The 21,846-nt window shown below is 35.0% G+C and overlaps 1 protein-coding gene across 5 annotated transcripts in view; it reads left to right on the top strand.

Annotated features, from left to right (window-relative positions):
* The window catches only part of LOC142340548 (transient receptor potential cation channel subfamily M member-like 2), a 296,757-nt gene that overhangs the window by 196,473 nt on the left and 78,438 nt on the right, over positions 1 to 21,846 (top strand). For 2 of the 5 annotated variants that reach the window (XM_075391189.1, XM_075391188.1), the window contains exons 1-4: positions 1,447 to 2,959; positions 9,222 to 9,340; positions 9,651 to 9,856; positions 21,283 to 21,617. In XM_075391189.1, the coding sequence (XP_075247304.1) occupies positions 2,798 to 2,959; positions 9,222 to 9,340; positions 9,651 to 9,856; positions 21,283 to 21,617 (822 nt within the window). In that variant the 5' untranslated portion in view covers positions 1,447 to 2,797. Of the gene's footprint in view, positions 1 to 1,445; positions 2,960 to 9,221; positions 9,341 to 9,650; positions 9,857 to 21,282; positions 21,618 to 21,846 lie in introns of those variants that run through there. The other 3 variants (XM_075391190.1, XM_075391185.1, XM_075391186.1) reach the window with 3 other exon arrangements.

Genomic DNA, 21,846 nt, shown 5'->3' with positions numbered 1-21,846 from the left:
GAAGGTGACGACTCGCCAGTCGCTTGAGAGCAATTCTCTTGACCTTAGTGGGTTATGTTATTTTCCTGCTAAATCTGGTTGTCTTTTCTGTTCAAAGTGGTTTGGGAAGCGTTTTTTAAACGCAGTTTTAAGCTTTACAATGTTTTTTTCTGGAAAGACAACTGTATAGAACTTTTCAAGTAGCAATCATATTTGCAATACAAGAGCTAAGGCACCGCTGACAGTACGCCTGGATTTACTGATGTAATTTTCTTAGTTGTTTATTTAATGAAGAATCCATAAGGATTGATCAAAAGTTTGGAGTGCTATGTTTGAGTACAGTAATTATTCGTTTTTGCGAACACGCACTTTTGCTTTTATGAATTAGTACCCGTTGAAAACAATGTTGGATTTGTGAAAACAATGAACAAAACGATGTTGGAAAACAATGAACAATCAATAGGAACCAATAGCCATAATTCTCAAGATAAACCTTTGAAAATGTTAAAAAAGGTGCATGAGAAGTTTTCGTATGAGAAATAAAATCTAAGTTTTGTGTTCTCTTGTTTGACAGAGAGCTAAGTTCTTAGAAAAAAATTCTGTTCTATGTTTCTCAGGCTGTTCAAGGATCGGTTCAGTCAGATTTGAAGTTATAACCTATAGATGCTATATTGGGAACAAGTCTTGGAATGTTTTCCTACAAACATTAGAAAGAAACTTCATATGGTGAAAAGTCTGAATTTTGATTTTCTCAGAAACAAGATTATATAATGTACTAAAAACTACTTTGATTAAACTGACCTGAAAGTTTTAGGCGGTATTGTTAATAAAGCAGGATCTGGGCTAGGTGTTTTGAGGTGCTGAGTAGAATTTGATGTAATTTTGAAAATAATAGCGGCGGTGAAGTAATAATAGAAAGACTATAGGGAAGAAAGGTGATGAATTTCAATTCAACGAAGGTGAGCAAACAGCTTGCGAGAACTTATGATTATAATTATTGAACGTTGAAGTTTTTTGTAATTAAATGAAAAGTTAGTTTGGAGACGGTAAGATTTTTACACTAACATGTTATACAGAAAGTGACCGTGTCAAATTTTACGCATAATAAAATTGTAACTAGTGTAAAGGCGCTCAATAAACGTAATACTTATCAAGTCAAATAATAATTGTGAATTAATTTTTGGTATTTAACTTACTTTGTAATAAATAAAAGTAATTTTTTTCAATGTTTGCTCTACACCAATTCGTGTTTCCATTGTGCATTTTCTCAAACCGAATTGTTCAAAGCGATCGATTTTATTGAAAAGTTGTTGAGCCGTACAAATTTGGTTTCAATAGACAGTTATTATTTCAGCGCATCTGCGCAATTTGAAATATTAATATTAACGGAAAATATCCGGTCTAATATTATCCATATATTATTTGGCTGGATTTACTCTTTTTGCGGAAGAGATTTTTAGATAAATGGATTGATTATGAAGACTAAGTAAATTCGTTACGCTTGTTGCGCTCATTGAGCAGCCAAAAATTATTGATGGTTGTTCAGCCCCCCTTGTGACTATTATAATCGTGTGGGCAAGCGGAAATTATAAATCAACCACCTTTGTGGAAAAGTAACTCTCTAAATTACTTTATGGTAACTCTGCAAGAAACCAGAGATTGCGAGAACTATCTCGGCATCCGCTGTCTGTAATAAATATACGGCACCGGGAGGGGTTATCTATTTTTAAACAGCAAATATATTGCAAAAATTGTTGTTTACTAAAGGAGTCGGTGGCTTGATATAAAAGTGAAATATAAAAGAGCATTTACTTTTATGAAGAAACAAAATTGGCCATATGGCTGTGGTTTTATCTCCTCTGATGAGAAAGTAAGATAAGCAAGCTTTCTTCGCTCTAGTTTATATCACGGGCGTCATTGCTTTTACTAGTTATTACAAATAGTTTTTAGTTATAACAGTTTATAAATTTTTTGTGGTGTTTACCAGCCTGGACCACATCCGCAGTTCCGTTGTGTAACTCGCTTTTTATTGCGACAGAAATTTATTTTGTTTGATGTTACCAAATAGCAAATAACGTCCATTACCCTGCAGTTTTTAAATAAAACAGAAAAAAAGCCAACGGCTTCAGAAACGAGTAATCTCTCCAGTTTTGACCGGATTAACGTCAGTGCAGATGCCATGTTGTAAAAACTATTTAATTTGTTTCCGGCAAGTCAAGTGATTTTAGGGTTGTATATTGATATTGAATTGCAATATTAATAAGTGCTTTAGCGAGAGCAACTGTTTTTGAATTGGTGTACGGTGAAGATTATTTTTATTGTTCCCTTGTGCTGAAATCTTTGAACTGAAAACTCGCACACCATATGTTGGGAGTAAATTGAGCTCTCGTTTTGCACAATTGAGCCGTTATTGTTTCCCAAAGATGAAGGATAGTGTGTTGTGAATTTACGTAGCCAAGTTGTTGCTGTTGTTGTTGTGGTTGTGAAAAATTTATGGATTTCGGTGACGCTTTAATGGCTTATAGAGTTGGCTGTATTGACACAAAATTATATTAGTTATCAGTTTAAGACATCCTATGACCAGTTTCTATTTATAAAAGTTATCCCTCAGAAATCTGTCCATTTTTTAGCTCCTACTTTCTGTTCACGATGCAATCTTCATTATTATCACTGCGTTGACTTCTGTATTTTTTCCATTATTTGTTGTTTTTACCTACCTCATTTTTTTTGCTTTTTGCAAACTTTTGCCCAATGCAAATTTTGGAATTCATTTGATTATAAAATTTTGAACTAAATTTGCGTGGATACGTACGACAGTATGTCTAACTGGAACGTAAAGGCGGTGTTGGCGGTTAAGAAGTTCAAGGACCGTTTAGATCGCAAGAAGGGACCTCAGTTCCTGGACGTGACAGCCATGCGAGGACACTCTCGCTACGACCACGACAGTATATTCCTCAAGGACAGATGTGCCCACTTCAAGGTTAGGTTGTCAAATTTTTCTGTTCCGACCCCCACTTTTGTGGGGAGGGAGGAGCTATTTACTCAAATGGGTTTTTTTTGTTCAGTCAATTTTGGCCGATCGATATATTCATCGTAGAGAGTTGTGAGTGGTATCATTAAAAGGCACGTACATCCTAGAAAATGGAATTAAAAAGATTTTTAGGAATTTCGTTTTTTACAGGGAGTTATTGAGGTTTGAAGTTTTGAATATTCAACCGTTTTATTCACATTTTCCAAACTTCAAAAATTTTGCTATTATAATTTCAAACAAATTAAATTTTTAACGGTAGAGTGTTATTGTTACCATTAGAGATAGAAATGTGTTGCTGAATTGTTTGATTGGAAATTTTTGACTGACTTTTTCAGACTTTTTTTAAATCAAAAATTGCACAAAATATGCTTTTTTGGTCCACTTTGTTCAAGTTTGTGGGAGACCTAGAAGCCGCAGAAACAATCTCCCAAAACTCCAAACGAGAGCTAATTGAAATTTGGTGCCCTATAAAATCTTCTGGAATTAAAATTTTGCCGTTTTTTGCAATATTAGTTCGATAATTATACAAAATGCACCATTGTTTTTTTGATTTTTGGAAATATTTCACTTAACAATTCGTCTAATTCGCAAACCGTTGGAACTTTTGGGTGGTTTGTTGGGCCTGCGGCAAAATGAGGGATAGCTTCGACATCATCATGTATTATTTTAATCAAATTTTTAATTTGGTGCTGCCTTTTTTAAATATTTTGCTTTTATTGGTTTTTTTAATTGTTATTAACTGACAAATTTTGAAATGAGGGCTCCCTTAATGGCAGCTCCCAATTACTTAAAAATGAAGCCAATTATGGTTATAGTATGTTTTCAGTGAAGCTAAGGGATTTTATGTCTTTGAAGAAGAGTTTTTGTAAACTTTAGCTGAGTTCTTGTTTTCCCTTCAATTTTTATTCTTTTTGCAGTACGATTACTAAGTCTAACCAATCAACGATCCAAATGACTTCTTCAAGTGTTGTACCTGAAACTGTAAGTTTAAGTCGTTTCTTAGCAGAATCTTTATTGTCAGAAATTTCAGGTCAAATTTTCTTATAAGATACAAACTAATCGTTGTGGCTTATTTTTAAAAAGATATCGGCTTCTTGGTTTTGGTACTACGACTTCCCGACAAAATTTCGTTGTCTTTGTGCAATATTGTCCATGTTAGCTGTTGTTTCTGTTTCTTTGGTAAATTGCCACATTACTTAACACTCCAACTAAAAAAGGCATTACAAAATTTGTTATTGAACATTTATTGTTTTTGTTTATGATTTTAAGGGCTGCGACATCATTCTCTTGCAGAATTTGGCAGTTCTTGTTTTTGCGCTGTTTTTGTTTATAACTTTTCTTGTGCTAAATATTGCGTAATAAAAGGTCTCAATGGTCATCTATAGATATATAAATGAACTCAATGACTGATATCGGTATATAGCTAATGGGTTTGTTTGATTTTCAAATTAAATTTTTAAAAAAAGTGTGTTCATCAATTTTTGTTCCGGTTTTCCTCTTTCGTATTTTACAATTTTGTATCTGTTTCATAACTTAGTGATCTTTTTGAGAGATCTTGCTAACTTTTGTTGAAGAACTTTTCTGTTAGTTAAACGTTTTGACTGTTGTATTTAGGGATTAGACAATTTGTGGCAGAATTATGTGATTTTTTGATACTTGTGGAAAGTTTTCATTTTTTGTGGCTCTTTTTGTCATTATGAGATAGTCCGTTTACGAAAAGGCTTTATGATGCTCAAGGGAGACGCAAGTAAAGATTTAATTTTCCTGTGGTTAATATCTTGGAAATTTATGGCTTCAACACTGGTTTCGTAAAGTTTTTCGATGTTTTTTTGTTTCTGCTTGTATTTAATGTTTTATTATATTCTTATGACTGATTCTCACTTATAACAAGTGCTATTAGTTTTCGAAGATCTTGCAAGATAGACTGTCCACTCTTTTAGTCGTAAGCTTGTTGGCCCTGAATTTTGAAAACATTTGTTCTTGAATAAAGACAATAGATTTCTGAGCTTTGCCAATTTTATTTCTGGTAACTTGTAGCTTAGTATCTCTATAGACAAGTCACATCCCTTTTCTATTGAACTACCATATGCTCTTTATAACGGTTTTATGCTCCTCAATTGGTCTTTGTTCTTGGCTCAACGAGTTTTTTAAAAATTCCATGAGTTTTGCATATTTGCCCACTTTGTAGGTTCTTCTCACAGTATCTCCACAGTATCACAATAATGGGTGGTCGTCTAGCCATTTGAAATGAAAATGCAATCAACATTTATGAATGTTTTTAGTGAACTGCTTAATGTTTAATTAGCTGGGACACCGTTTTCGGGCACAAAGTTTGAGTTATTCCTTTTTGCCTGCATTTGGCGTTCTTGTTGTAGTCGTATGGCATATCCTGGATAATGAAAAGTCTCAATAACTCTCATTGGAAGTATAAATGATTCTCTCAATGATTTAAGTTGTTGCATAATGTTTCTAATCAGTTTGCCATTAATTGATTTCGAAAAAAGCAAAGTTTTATTAAACTTTGCGCTTTTGCTGATTTCTTGTCGACTTGTTATCTAGAAGTTATCTATTACAGGTTTATCTTCTTTAGTATAAGTTATATCTGATTCCATTTTGATTTGTTTTTTATGGTTTTAAAAAATGGATGAGTTTTGGTCGTAATTAACATTTTTATCGTCGTCTTTTAATGACAGGTCGTCAATTAATGACAGGATTCATCGACCCTCTAAGTTAGATTCTTTTTTTCATTTAGTAGTTTGTAGAATGATGTTATTTTTTTTATCTCTTCTCATTTGGTAGACAATTAAGTGAAAAATGTTGATGAGCTGGGTCGGAACTTTGTGCAAACGCACATTACCGAGCCTCCTTGCTTGTTTTTAACTTTTTGCTGTACTTAAGAGAACGTTTTTTTACTGTATTGACTTCGAAGAAATTTTTAGTACTGACTTCGAAGAAATACTCAAAGTTTTGAAAAGCTTTGAAAGCTTAAAAATGTTTAAAGGGCATTTTTAGTCGAATAAGTGTTTTCTGAATACATTTTTTTGTGAACACTTCAATGTCTCTGAACAATGTGATAGAAAACTGTTGACTATGGTTTAAGTGTCTTCCGAAAAATAGATGCGCCCACTTTTAGATCAGTTGGTCTGGTCACATCATACATCGGCTTTTAAACCAAGTTTGAGGCAACAGATATTGAATTTCAAGAATTTGTTGGATCATTTTCGGCAATAGTGCGAAATCCTAATATAATGTATGATAAGGTTGGGCGGGGGGGGGGGGGGGGGTTGGGGGGGACAACAACGTTTTAATCAATGAATCGGTTTTATCACCTCAACGTGTTGGAGTCTCGATTTTTATGTCAACAGTTGGCTGACAATTCGACTGTGTCATATCACCCTGTTGCATAATTAAAGACCGGCAAAAGGCCTAAAGGTTTTGCAAAAAGAAGCGAGACAGAAATAGCCGCCAATTAAGTACCGATATTTTTGTGTTGCCGGTCGGTGTTGTGTTTCACATAGCAGAGTTCCCGGATTGAACTGCAAGTCAAGATCAGTACTGGGCCAGTCTAAATGCAAGTCTACTTGCACTTATCTGATTCAATTGAATTCTCTCATGAAAAGAGAAAGAAGGAATCATTGTCCTGATTGTTTTCTAAGCTATAAACAATGCCCTAACAATTAACAAGTTGTATTATTTCGTATATTATGCGTGGGGTGTGGCAGCCAGTATCATTGAACTATTTTTCTGACCTAGGATTTTAGTCAGCAATTCAATTACATGAAATCACCTGTTTAGAACACACCGGCAGCCTTGCTGTCTATCAGGCGTCCCAAAAGTCTGCTCGCTTTTATTTGGAATGTTACTACCGCATCCACTAAATTGGTTATTGTGCTATTGAATAGGGCGGTCAACTTTTCTTTGATGCTACGTTGTCGCCAACGAAAGTTGTGTGAATTATTACCAATCCCTGTTTTGTTCAGACATCTTTTCAGTGTAGTGCGCACCAGTTGCATGGAGTTTTTATTAAGGACATCAATATCTGAAAGTTGAATAGAGAACAATTTTGTTTTCAAGATTTTCAAATGTTAGGAAAACAGATGCATTTAAAAGATTTTAAACTTTTTGCTCTCGCCTATACATGTGCGCCTCTATATTTCCCATCCGTCAGACTATGTTGTTGATTTGCTCCCGAATGAAGTTTGAGGCAACTATTGTATAGGTGACTCCGCAATTATTTTAAAGGTTTGTTATGCAAATTTTTTTTGCTCTAGAACGTTATTTCGCTCTCGAGTGACTTTTTCATGCTCGACTTTTTGATCTTTGCGTGATCTAAATTGTTCTGATTTTGAAAATAAGTCGGTTGCTAAAATAATGGGGATTGTAATTCCCGTAGCAAACCAGTATAGAATAATAGTTAACGTCTTAGACTAGCATCCTGGAGGTCGCGGGTTCGAACCCCTCCCCTGGCTTGATCTTGCACCGAAAGGTATTTCTAGGCTGCACACACTCTATCAAATTGCCCCGCCTGGTGTTCGGGAGCAACTGGTCCGCAATTGTCATTTTAAGCTGTTGAGTGTTTAAGAACTTCAGTATTTAAGTATCGCAAAGTTTTATGTCATTGATAATCCGTTCCATTTGAAAATCAGTTGGCACAAATTGTCCCCGATCGCTCAGTTTTCGAAATTGTGGACTTTAATTGGACAGACAAACTTTTTAAAGCATTTTCCAAGGCCACCTTTCGTTTTCTGAAGTCGGAATTTTTATCACTTTATTTTAAAGCGTAAAAGATAAGCGTAGTCATTTTGGGTTGAATGTTCAGCTCAATTAGGCTAGTTTATTAGCCAAGAACTTTTTACCAGTTTTCTAATCATTCAAATTGATAAACATGATTTATCCAAAAGTGGACCCGGTGTGCCAAGAGTTTGAATTTATATGTAGGCGTAGCTTAAAGGCCCAAGAATGTTTTGCTTAGAATAAAAGTGGTGAAGAATAATAGTGAATACTGTCAAGGTAACAAGAGTAAAATTAAACGGAATTATCTAGTGAAACCCGATGATTAAGTCACAGAGCATTAGGCTATCAGATTTCATCAGACCTACGGGGAGCGGTATTCAATATATTTTTTTAAATCGAACTATGGCTGCTCACCGTAATAGAAAACTTTTTGACTCTTCGAAAAATATAGTTTGTCAATATTTTTTTTGTTTTAATGTTTACTTGTTTTCCCAATGTCTTAGTTTTTATTTTTTTTTACTCTATGTTTGCTTTGAAGAAATTGAGGACCGTGTCAAATTTGGGCCAAAGTGCGTTTACTAGGGGAAATTAGATAATCAATTTTCAGTTTAAAAACCGCGGCAATTTAAGTGTTGGAGAATTTTGAGCCCGATAAAAGGCCTTGCTTCGATTGATCCGTGCATTTGAGGTTTTGAAGCTCAATGACGGCATAAAGATTCATAATTTACGTTAGAATGGGTAGAAATTGAGTAATCAATCAATGTCTTATAAAAATGTTCCACTGGATTATTTTTGTCATTGTTCTGGTATAACCTTGTACTGATTGTCTTTGTCAGTTAACCTTCTTCGAAACAGAACCATGAAATGGTCCAGCCAATTTTGGCTGCAACAGTGTTAAATTAATAAGTTAAAACCAGAATCAAAAAGCTGGGAGTTAAATTGTTCGAATTAAGACGAAGTGGAACGCTCTTAACGGCCACTGTGCGAGTTATATTTTTCACTGTGCGAGTTTGCTATTGTAAGATATTATGTATTGCAATGACGTTAGAAACGGTTCGCAATGCTGACCGTACCTTGAAGGATTTGTTTGAAGCTTAATAAAAGCAAAAAAATATTATCTTGCATATTATCTTATAAAAACTACCTTGCATCCCTTCATTAAGCACATTGGGGCCATTTAGTGAAGCGTCAACTAGCTTGCGTGTTCTTGAGGCTTTAATTTTTTGTGTAATTTTTAATGCTGCTCACATAATTGAAAGACAGACATTTCTTTCTTTGATTTACGTAGGGAAGGTTGATCATGCAAAGAGGTTGATCATGCAAACGAGACACTTGAGAACGGGCCATCGGCCCAATAGTGCTCTCCCACAGTCAAATATGTGATTGTATTTGTACAAGTAATTGTGAAAAGCTACTTATTGACTGATGGAAACAATTTATTATTATTATTATAAAGTATTGTTGATTGATTTTCCAGGCGAAAGAAGAGGAGCCGCCAAGTGCATCGGGTGAAGGGGCGACTAACGGGGCTGCGGCTGCTGCTCCTGCGGCACCTCCCCCCAGTTACAACAAGGCAACTGGCGATGAAGACTCAGTGTAAGTGTCACATAATTCCTGTTACTCTTCTCTGAGAGAATTCGACGATTTTACTGCCTTAAAAGTTGGTTTCTTACCACTCATGCGTTGCTGACCAGACAGTGTTCCTAGTAATTATACAAGATTATAAATCATGTTTATACAATAGTACATTATATTAATTATGCACTAATAGTTATACAAGATTTTACACTATAGTATTATACATCTCAGAATTTAAAAGATCAAAGCATTAAAATCGTGGTGAAATGATAGAGCATAAGGTATTATGAAAAAGCTGTTAATGGTTTTTGCTGATTTTTTCTAACAGCCCGTGCGTGGGATGTGGTTACAAGTACTCTGAGCACTATCGCGATGGTCTCCAGAAACTGCCACCTGGTTCGCTCTGGAACAGGGATGTCCACATGCGCAAGCACCAAGTAGTCACCCACGGCAAGCTCAGATTTGTGAACGAGTTGGAGGGAGATTCAAAAGAGTGTGAATTTGTTACTGTTGCCCATGATGCGCACCCTGAAGGTCAGCTTAAGTTTTTTCCTGGCGAATCAAGTTTATTGTGTGCTTATTTTTACCCCGAGGCGCACGTGCCATATTTTTACATTAGATTCACCGTAAAGAGATTTGCGTGTCGATCATTGTCGAATGATTGTGATTTTTTTCCCTCAAAAATTGGATAAACAGGTAAAGAGCGGGAAGTGTTAAGTAACTGCTGGGCTGTCTAAGTGTACATGTCAATGAATCTGCTGAGAAGACAAATTAATAATGCCAAGAGCAGGTTTTTCGCTGTTTAGACTGCTTATCAGCCGGCTATTATTGCGCTCCTATTTTTACACTCCAAAGAATTAGGATCGTTTTGGTGTTGTCTTTTTAATAGCCGCACAGCGATAGCTGGGGCTATTATTGGCCTTCTCTTGGTTTTTTACGACTCGAAGAGGAGTATTGGTTTTCTCTCGGTTTTTTTTTTACAGGAAGTAGATTTGTTCACGCGGCATTTTGACCTAAAAGCGAAAGTGAGAAAAGCTGTCTTGGTGAACAAAATTTTGCTAAGCGAGAGAAGTTTTTTGATCATGCGCTGCGTTTAGTGAATGACTTTTTGACTTTGAAAAGTAGTTTTTGACTGAATTCCACATATAGATGACCGTTTTAAGCCGTTTTTTTGTCCAAATGGCCCCATTTTTTTGCTTTCAATTTGGTTTCTTGTGGAAATAAATTTTATTCGATACTATATTGAAATGTCAACCTCGGCAATTGATACACAGTGTTTTGCAGAGCCTGAAAATGTTTTCACGTTGAAAATTGGCACATAATTCTTGATTTTTTAGTTAATTTTTGGCTTTTTTTATATTAATTTATTCATTTTTGGATCTTTTAACCGTTCTGTTTGTCAAAAAGCAGTTAATATGGCAACTTCTCTTTGGTAATTCCCATACTCAACGCCTCTTTCTACCTCTTTCCACCTTTTGGTTGTAATTGCTAGAAATAGTTTTTTTGTGCAACATGAGGGACTTTAATTTCGTTTCAATAAAAATTCAATAATTTTCTTGGCGTTAAGTTTTGAAAAAACAGTTAAAACTTTTTCATAAATGCAGTCTTAACTTAAAAGTTCTTCGACCATTTTTTTGCAAAATGTTTCAATGTTTCGTATTTATGAATTCTGCTTTTTCCTATTTTTTGTTCTCTTCAGTAGGATAGATCTTTATCGGATGACTAGTTATCTTTTCTATGTCTTGAATGCTGAACAATGAAATGTTTCGTATTTATGAATTCTGCTTTTTCCTATTTTTTGTTCTCTTCAGTAGGATAGATCTTTATCGGATGACTAGTTATCTTTTCTATGTCTTGAATGCTGAACAATGAAATGTATTCGTTTTTCTTGAATTTTTTTAAATTTAATTTTAACTTTCAAAATTCAAGAATGTCTTTGTTACGATGTTCCTTACATTGTGCCCATATTTACATTCTAGTTAGTATCATTCTAGTTTTGTCCTACACCTACATTTTTTTCGGTATATTGATTTTTTGAGTTGTAAAAAATGAATTTCAGATTTTTTTAGGTTTTCGTCATTTCTTTGGTTTGCATTTGATTTAGTTCAACATAGGGCAGTACTGAGAGTTTGATAGCAAGCGTTTTCCAAAATTTCCACTTATGACTAATTACTACAGCTTTCTTCCGGCCTCGGTATTAATAAAAACGATTTTTTGCCTTTGAATATTCTGCTGCTTCTGTCTTTTCTAAGATCAATTTTATTTTTGATTTAGTATGAAATCATGTTGTCTAGCTTATGTACAAGAAAACAGGTGTGTGTTGTTTTTTGTCTTAATCGCAGTGATTAGAAGTGTAATGATAGGTGTTTTCTGATTCTTAAATTCGAGCCTTCCATTTTCAAAAGATTTAACTTAGTTTCTAAGATTATTATCTGCCGTTTGCTTTCGCGATATTTTTCAGGTTAGAATCATGAATTATTTGAGGGCTATTGATAACCTTGTCAGCTTTTTCAGACTATTAGGTTTTTGACCACTTTAATTATTTTTGATTTTTTAACGTTACCAAACGTTTTCAATAATATAAAATTTTGCTGCATTTTAATTCTCTTGTTGACAGTGGTTTAAGTTTCACCAATTTTTAGAGCAGACCTGGAGAGGTAGTGATTTAATGGTTTAATACAAAAGGTAGTGGCTTCCGTTGCAATTACGGTTTTGTTTGTGAAGTTCTGACGCTTCGAGTCGCTTCCGGAATTCTTCCGGCTATGTTTTTTTTATTTCGTCGTCATGATTTTTGTTACCCTTTTTTGTTCATTGGTTCATGCAATTTTAAATGAATTACATGTGTGACGTCATTTTTTGCTCTTAGTGGAGCGAGTTTTTTTGTTCATGCGCGTGGTTTAATTTTTGGTCACACTTGACTTATCTAACTCTCAAAAATGACTTCCTCACTTTGAAATTGACTTTTATTTACTTTAATTCAAAGAGATAAGGTCGAATGGGTGTGTGTTACTCCAAATGAAGGTTATTTGAGATCAGCTAATAGAGGCAGCTATAACTTATACAGATTTTTAATCAAAATATAACAGATCAGCCTTCAATGAAAATACATTTTTTTTGGTCTGTCTTTTACTGTTTTTTTTGAGACTGCCGATCTACGAATCTATTGCGGCTATTTTCAATCTACTGCAATCTGCCAGCTATGTTTTTGAGATGCTTTCCATGACTTTGAGCTTTTGAAACGGGATAAGCATGTAAAGCTCGACGGGTATTAAGGTGCAATAGAGGACCTCAGCTGGATTTAGTAGGCTTTTAGGTGTTTAATGCGCTGAAAGGCTTAAATTGAAGGTGAGAAGGTCAGTTTTCGCCCCTTGATTGCAGTAATTTTTCCTTTTTGTCAATTTTATTAAATGTTGTCACTCGCTCTCAAAAGTTTTTAGCAATTATATTAGTCCTGTCAGATTTTTTGTGCCATTTTTCGCTTGACGAATTTGTCGTCTGACGCATTTTACTTTTCGTCCTCAAAATCGGGAGAAACAGGTAGCGACCAGCGGCATTAAGTGCTCTTAGAGATTTTCAGCTCATTAGTCTTCAAGTATGCGATTCAAAGAATCTGTTTTGGAGACTTATACTTATGGTGCGAAGGGCGGTTCTTAGAGATTGACCCCGCCTGTTGCCACCACCATCAGCCCCTCCCCCGCTGCGCTCACTTACGCCTCTTCAATTAAGCTAAAGCTAGCGTCACTAAACCGTGCATCGCTACTAACGAAGCCAACCGCTCGCCGGTCGTTCGACAGCAATTCGCTCGACGTTAATCGGTTATGTTTTTTTGTTAGTTTGGGTATTTTAAGGGCGGTCATAGTTTGTATGGATATTATGCTATGCGAAATTTCTTTTTATGCTAGTGTTTTTGTTTTTTTGTTGTTTATGCCTACTGCGTGAAAGCATTTCGAGTTTTTTTGAAAATCTTTGTCCTTTTCAGTTTTTTAGGACAAAACTTTTTCAAGGTAGGCATTTTTATGAATGTTTTTAACAGCACAGAAAACATTTTTACGATCTGGATATTCTTAATTTTTGAATTTTTACAAAAATTCGCTGTTCTTATTTTTAAAAAATTTTCGGTTTTGTTTTTTTTCAACTTCTTTTATTTTTAAGCAGCGACGAAATTTTTGAAGCTTAAAACTATGTCAATGTATACATTATTAGATTTACGGAAGCTATTTTGACTCTGTTTTGGATCAGTTCCTGCCCTCTGTTATGGCTCATAACCCGAATTAAATCAAATTTTGTCAAAGTTAATAAGGACTTTTGCAGGACATAATTAATTTTTATGACAATTTTGTGAGCTCTTAGTTTTGGTACTACTAAGATTAACACCCAAATTGATAATTTCTTCAATGTGTTTTGGAAAGTTTTAGGCTTTTTGAGTTTTTCTTGCCTTATGGGCCAATGAACCTTCTACTGGTTTGATAATAGGTTAGTGCGTAGTTTTTAATGGCAGTGAAAATCTTTCTATTAATAGCCGCACAGCGATAGCTGAGGCTATTATTGCGCTTCTCTTGGTTTTTTTTATTTCGTACGACCATATGAAGTCACAACCAATTCAAAGCTGCCTTTTCTTCATTCGTTCATGCAATTTCAACTGAAATGCGTGCCTGACGTCATTTTTCGATCTTTGTGGGGCGAGTTTTTTTGTTCATTTGCGTGATTTAATTTTTGGTCTCACTAGATTTACCTCACTCTCAAAAATTTACCTCATTCTCACTTCCTCACTTTGAAAATAACTTTTATTTAATTTAATTTGAAGAGATTAGGTCAAATGGCTGTGTGTCACTCTAAATGAAGGTTTCTAGAGAGCAGCTAATAGATTTTTAATCAAAATATAACATATCAGCCTTAAATGAAAAGACGAATTTTTGGTCCGTCTTTTTTACTGTGTTTTTTGGGACTGCAGACCTACAAAGCTATTGCGGCTATTTCTTGCAATCTGCCAGCTATGTTCTTAAATGTCAAGACTTTTTGCAATTTTTGGAAATAATTTTTCCAATTTGTAATTTTTATGTTTTTTCCAGCCTTAGGGGCCAGGAAGCGTCCTGGGTTGTGATAGTAGGTTACTGCGTAGTTTCAGTGGAACTGGAATGGTTCTCAACTTTTTGATAACTCAAGTTTAATGTTCCAAAATATAAAATAGTTGGAGTTTTCAATTTTCAAGTATTTGTCATTTTTCTCGAGGATTCTTTAGTGGCCAAGAAATGCCTTTCATGGTTTCTGCCTGGTTAAAGTGTATATTTAAATGGATTGATTTTGGCCTTCAAGGTGAAGGCTGCACGTGCTTTAGCAGTAATTATTTGAGTTTGTTTGATTATATTAGTTTCTGTAAACTTTGATACTGTTTCTTTTCGGCTGGTCAGATACAGTATTTCAAGTTTTCATTCAATTCTTTCGAGTGTACTTCTGAACTTGTCCTGCTGATTTTTTTTATAGTTTAAGGAATTTGAATTGTTTTGAGCCGCTGTCCTTTTTCAAAGATCTATTCACACATTTTCTTGATTTTTATGATTTTTGATGTCAAATTGAAGTGATGATTTTAGTCACGTCGAAATAGGCTGTGGAGCGAAAAACCAGGTGATTTTGTGGCGTAAAATTTCTCCGCTCTGATTTCAAATTAGAGTTAGAAAACGGTGTTTGAACAAAAATTCTCGCTAGTGGTTTTTTTTGTTCATATGCGGCATCTTGACATTGATTTCTACTGTTTTTTCGAATTTTGGATTTGATTTTTTTCCTAAATGGTTTTTCTAATTCATTCATTCTACGTCTAGGTTTTTGTGTAGTGAATGAAAATTCTTTGAATTGTGTCAGGACTTGTTCTGCTATTTTTTCTTTGTCGAATAATTGTTTGTAACGCTTCACCTTTTTTTCCAGCCTTAGGGGCCAGGAAGCGTCCTCTGGGTTGTGATAGTAGGTTACTGCGTAGTTTCATTGGAACTGGAATGGTTTTCAACTTTTTGAGAACTCAAGTTTAATGTTCCAAAATTTAAAATAGTTGCAGTTTTCAATTTTCAAGTATTTGTCATTGTTCTCGAGGATTCTTTAGTGGCCAAGAAACGCCTTTCATGGTTTGTGCCTTGTTAAAGCGTGTATTTAAATCGATTGAATTTGGCGTTCAGGGTGAAGGCTGTGAGATTTTTAGCAATAATTATTTGAGTTTGTTTGATTTTGTTAGTTTCTGTAAACTTTGATACTGTTTCTTTTCGGCTGGTCAGATACAGTATTTCAAATTTTCATTCAATTCTTTCGAGTGTACTTCTGAACTAGTCCTGCTGTTTTTTTATAGTTTAAGGAATTTGAATTGTTTTGAGCCGCTGTCCTTTTTTAAAGATCTTTTCAAACAGTTTCTTTATTTTTGATGTCAAATTGAAGTGATGATTTTAGTCACGTCAAAACAGGCTGTGGAGCGAAAAAACAGGTGGTTTTGTGGCGTAAAATTTCTCCGCTCTGATTTCAAATTAGAGTGAGAAAACAGTGTTTGAACAAAAATTCGCTTTCTCGCTAGTGGTTTTTTTGTTCACATGCGGCATCTTGACATTGATTTCACTTGTTTTTTCGAATTTTGGATTTGATTTTATCCTAAATGGTTTTGCTAATTCATTCATTATAGGTCTAGGTTTTTGTGTAGTGAATGAAAATGTTTTGAATTGTGTCGGGACTTGTTCTGCTAGTTTTTCTTTGTCGAATAATTGTTTGTTACGCTTCACCTTTTTTTCCAGCCTTAGGGGCCAGGAAGCGTCCTCTGGGTTGTGATAGTAGGTTACTGCGTAGTTTCATTGGAACTGGAATGGTTTTCAACTTTTTGAGAACTCAAGTTTAATTGTTCCAAAATTTAAAATTGTTGCAGTTTTCAATTTTCAAGTATTTGTCATTGTTCTCGAGGATTCTTTAGTGGCCAAGAAACGCCTTTCATGGTTTGTGCCTTGTTAAAGCGTGTATTTAAATGGATTGAATTTGGCGTTCAGGGTGAAGGCTGCGAGATTTTTAGCAATAATTATTTGAGTTTGTTTGATTTTGTTAGTTTCTGTAAACTTTGATACTGTTTCTTTTCGGCTGGTCAGATACAGTATTTCAAGTTTTCATTCAATTCTTTCGAGTGTACTTCTGAACTAGTCCTGCTGTTTTTTTATAGTTTAAGGAATTTGAATTGTTTTGAGCCGCTGTCCTTTTTTAAAGATCTTTTCAAACAGTTTCTTTATTTTTGATGTCAAATTGAAGTGATGATTTTAGTCACGTCAAAACAGGCTGTGGAGCGAAAAAACAGGTGGTTTTGTGGCGTAAAATTTCTCCGCTCTGATTTCAAATTAGAGTGAGAAAACGGTGTTTGAACAAAAATTCGCTTTCTCGCTAGTGGTTTTTTTGTTCACATGCGGCATCTTGACATTGATTTCACTTGTTTTTTCGAATTTTGGATTTGATTTTTTCCTAAATGGTTTTGCTAATTCATTCATTCTAGGTCTAGGTTTTTGTGTAGTGAATGAAAATGTTTTGAATTGTGTCGGGACTTGTTCTACTAGTTTTTCTTTGTCGAATAATTGTTTGTTACGCTTCACCTTTTTTCCCAGCCTTAGGGGCCAGGAAGCGTCCTCTGGGTTGTGATAGTAGGTTACTGCGTAGTTTCAGTGGAACTGGAATGGTTCTCAACTTTTTGATAACTCAAGTTTAATGTTCCAAAATATAAAATAGTTGGAGTTTTCAATTTTCAAGTATTTGTCATTTTTCTCGAGGATTCTTTGGTGGCCAAGAAATGCCTTTCATGGTTTCTGCCTGGTTAAAGTGTATATTTAAATGGATTGCTTTTTCTTTAGCAGTAAGTATTTGAGTTTGTTTGATTATATTAGTTTCTGTAAACTTTGATACTGTTCCTTTTCGGCTGGTCAGATACAGTATTTCAAGTTTTCATTCAATTCTTTCGAGTGTACTTCTGAACTTGTCCTGCTGATTTTTTTTTATAGTTTAAGGAATTTGAATTGTTTTGAGCCGCTGTCCTTTTTCAAAGCTCTATTCACACATTTTCTTGATTTTTATAATTTCGATGTCAAATTGAAGTGATGATTTTAGTCACGCTGAAACAGGCTGTGGAGCGAAAAACCAGGTGGTTTTGTGGCGTAAAATTTCTCCGCTCTGATTTCAAATTAGAGTGAGAAAACGGTGTTTGAACAAAAATTCTCGCTAGTGGTTTTTTTTGTTCACATGCGGCATCTTGACATTGATTTCTACTGTTTTTTCGAATTTTGGATTTGATTTTTTCCTAAATGGTTTTTCTAATTCATTCATTCTAGGTCTAGGTTTTTGTGTAGTGAATGAAAATTCTTTGAATTGTGTCAGGACTTGTTCTGCTATTTTTTCTTTGTCGAATAATTGTTTGTAACGCTTCACCTTTTTTTCCAGCCTTAGGGGCCAGGAAGCGTCCTCTGGGTTGTGATAGTAGGTTACTGCGTAGTTTCATTGGAACTGGAATGGTTTTCAACTTTTAGGGAACTTAAGTTTAATGTTCCAAAATTTAAAATAGTTGCAGTTTCCAATTTTCAAGTATTTGTCATTGTTCTCAAGGATTCTTTATTGGCCAAGAAAACACCTTTCATGGTTTGTGCCTGGTTAAAGCGTGTATTGAAATGGATTGAATTTGGCGTTCAGGGTGAAGGCTGCGAGATTTTTAGCAATAATTATTTGAGTTTGATGATTTTGTTAGTTTCTGTAAACTTTGATACTGTTTCTTTTCGGCTGGTCAGATACAGTATTTCAAGTTTGCATTCATTTCTTTCGAGTGTACTTCTGAACTAGTCCTGCTGATTTTTTTATAGTTTAAGGAATTTGAATTGTTTTGAGCCGCTGTCCTTTTTCAAAGCTCTATTCACACATTTTCTTGATTTTTATAATTTTGATGTCAAATTGAAGTGATGATTTTAGTCACGCTGAAACAGGCTGTGGAGCGAAAAACCAGGTGGTTTTGTGGCGTAAAATTTCTCCGCTCTGATTTCAAATTAGAGTGAGAAAACGGTGTTTGAACAAAAATTCTCGCTAGTGGTTTTTTTTGTTCACATGCGGCATCTTGACATTGATTTCTACTGTTTTTTCGAAATTTGGATTTGATGATTTCCTAAATGGTTTTTCTAATTCATTCATTCTAGGTCTAGGTTTTTATGTAGTGAATGAAAATTCTTTGAATTGTGTCAGGACTTGTTCTGCTATTTTTTCTTTGTCGAATAATTGTTTGTAACGCTTCACCTTTTTTTCCAGCCTTAGGGGCCAGGAAGTATCCTCTGGGTTGTGATAGTAGGTTACTGCGTAGTTTCATTGGAACTGGAATGGTTTTCAACTTTTTGAGAACTTAAGTTTAATGTTCCAAAATTTAAAATAGTTGCAGTTTTCAATTTTCAAGTATTTGTCATTGTTCTCGAGGATTCTTTATTGGCAAGGAAACGCCTTTCATGGTTTGTGCCTGGTTAAAGCGTGTATTTAAATGGATTGAATTTGGCGTTCAGGGTGAAGGCTGCGAGATTTTTAGCAGTAATTATTTGAGTTTGTTTGATTTTGTTAGTTTCTGTAAACTTTGATACTGTTTCTTTTCGGCTGGTCAGATACAGTATTTCAAGTTTTCATTCAATTCTTTCGAGTGTACTTCTGAACTAGTCCTGCTGATTTTTTTTTATAGTTTAAGGAATTTGAATTGTTTTGAGCCGCTGTCCTTTTTCAAAGCTCTATTCACACATTTTCTTGATTTTTATGATTTTGATGTCAAATTGAAGTGATGATTTTAGTCACGCTGAAACAGGCTGTGGAGCAAAAAACCAGGTAGTTTTGTGGCGTAAAATTTCTCCGCTCTGATTTTAAATTAGAGTGAGAAAATGGTGTCTGAACAAAAATTCGCTTTCTCGCTAGTGGGTTTTTGGTTCACATGCGGCATCTTGACATTGATTTTACTGTTTTTTTTCGAATTTTGAATTTGATTTTTTTTCTAAATGGTTTTTTTATTCATTCATTCATTCTAGGTCTAGGTTTTTGTGTAGTGAATGAAAATTCTTTGAATTGTGTCAGGACTTGTTCTGCTATTTTCATTGTTTGTTACGCTTCACCTTAGTTCACAGCTTGGTCAACATTTTGCATGAAATCTTTTTGACTTCTTTGGGCTTGTTGCATTGTTGGCTCATTCTGCTCAAAGTGCTTTAAAACAGCAGTTGCTCAGCAAAGCAGTCTAATGTAAACAGAATTGGTACCGAAAAATGAAACCAAAGTAGAAACGGTGTTTGAATGTTGTTTGAGCAAAAGTTTGCTTTCTAGTTACTGATTTTTTGTTCACATGCGGATTTTTTACTGCGATTTTTACTGTTTGATAGCCGCCTCAGTTTCTCAGCCGGCTATTATAGCACTCCTTTTTTTTACTTCGTCGAATAAAAAGTTTTTGATTTACCTTAGTTCACAGCTTGTTCAACTTTTTGCGTGAAATCTTGACTTCTCTAGGCTAGTTTCGCTCTCCTCTCATTCCGCTAAAAGTGTTTTTAGACAGCAGTTGCTCAGCAAAGCAATTCAAAATGAACACAGTCAGTATGAAAAAACGAAATCAGAAATTGAAACGGGATAAACCCCTGAAGCCCAATTTTAGATGCCCGCTACTTAAACTTTGTTCTTATTAGTCTTAGTTAACATCTCGAATGCGTTTAGCATTGATACTAGCCCCTGCATCCTCTCATTCAATCAGAAACATGGGTATGCATAACTACAAAATCCTATCAAATTAGTTCGCTCTTTGAAAATATTTTTGTTCAATAATCAGTTTTTATCATTGTTTCTGCTCCTCCAGCCCCATTTGTTGTTATGGGAATCAATGGAGGCTATTTTCCGGCAATCTGCTTAGTATGTTTTTTATTATAGCTGCGAAGCTGTAAGCTGAGCGAAGCTATATTGCGGTGCTCTTGGTTTTTTTTTGTTTCGTCGTCTGACGCTCTTTTTTCGTTTTACATTTGTTCACACAGCAAAGTTGAAAAAGTCAAATTTTCTGAATGACTTCTTCCTCTCAATAACGGCATTTGCGCGCGTGACGTCATTTCTCTTTCGCTTTTGCAAAAGTTTTTAGGTTATTTGCGTGATTAGATTTTGATCATACGTGACTTACCTCACTCAATAAAATGACTTTTGCACTTTAAAACTTAAGTGAAGTTTAAATTTGTTTAAGGTCAAAGGAACTCATTTGTGCAGTACAGGTGCCTAATAAGAGGCTTCTGCGGAATGAATTTTAACAAGCTTTATTAATTTATCGCTGAATGTTTTTTACCTAGTTTTTGAGCGGCGTAGTTTTTTTTTCAATTTAGATCTGTATCTGTTTCTATCTCTATTATATGGCACGCAGGTATATTCTTTCGCAGCTATTCCGGCAATCTGCCGGCTATGTTTTAGACTGTGTTGGGATTTGGTGTTTGAAGTGTAGAAAAAATTAGGATCTTTGCTATCATAGCGCCCCCTCGCAATGAAAACCCTAATTACCATTAATATAATAATATTCGTTATAATTTTATGTTGAAGGCTATTATAGGAAAGACCCGAAAAGTAATTAAATAGCAAAACAAGTGAAATTAAGCTCAACATTGCGTGCTAGATTGGTCTTATCAAAAATATCTCGCTATTTGTGTAACGAAAGATCCTCCCTATAAAAGTCTCAATTTAGCACATGCACGAAATAACCACCACTCACTCCGTTGTATAGCTGACAGTTTTTGTGTAACTATCAATGCAATATTTTTTTAATATTCAAGAAAACTTTATTGAATTGAATTGAATTATTGTTCACTTAATTTTTAATCCATCCAGAAAGATGTAATTTTTGCCTAAGAATTGATCTAACCAGTGAACACGATTCTAATCTAATTAGCTCATCGTGTTACTTTCGACATTCCTTGCTCTCAAATATCATTGTTTAGGAGTGCTATCGTTCATGGCAAACCAGTGGGCCCTAGAAGACGCAGGTCGACCTAATTTAATCGTGTCAGTCCTAGCAGGACACGAGGCCTCCCGACTGACACCTTTTCAGCGTGAAAGAATCCGAGAAGGTCTTGTCAAAGCTGTCTCAACCACCGATTCTTGGATCATAACTGGCGGAACCCACGTGGGTCTTACGAAGGTTGTGGGTGAGGCGGTACGACAAGCCGAGTACAGAGAATGGGTGGGAGAGCAGCATTCTAGTGTGAAATGTATCGGTATCAACACTTGGGGTACCATTGATAACCATCAAGCAATGGCCAACTGGCTCAAATCGGTTAGTTCAGATTTGAGAACTTCCACTGAATCATTTCAAATGTCAATATTGTACAAATCAACATTTACTGGTGTACATTAAAGTCGTCAAAATTCTACATGGTAGAGGCTAAAATTCAGAGGAATAATGAGCTCAGAGGCAGACATGTAGAACCATGCTCTTATATTTCTGTAATTTTAACTTAAAGGTCTGCTAATTGGACTTATTTCACAATTCTAATAGCTAATTT

The sequence above is a fragment of the Convolutriloba macropyga genome, chromosome 6 (genome assembly GCF_964194025.1).
Source record: "Convolutriloba macropyga chromosome 6, txConMacr16.3, whole genome shotgun sequence".
In the NCBI taxonomy this organism is placed as follows: domain Eukaryota; kingdom Metazoa; phylum Xenacoelomorpha; order Acoela; family Convolutidae; genus Convolutriloba; species Convolutriloba macropyga.
The sequence above is the reverse complement of the archived record's forward strand: the minus strand, read 5'-3'. Positions and strand labels throughout refer to the sequence as shown.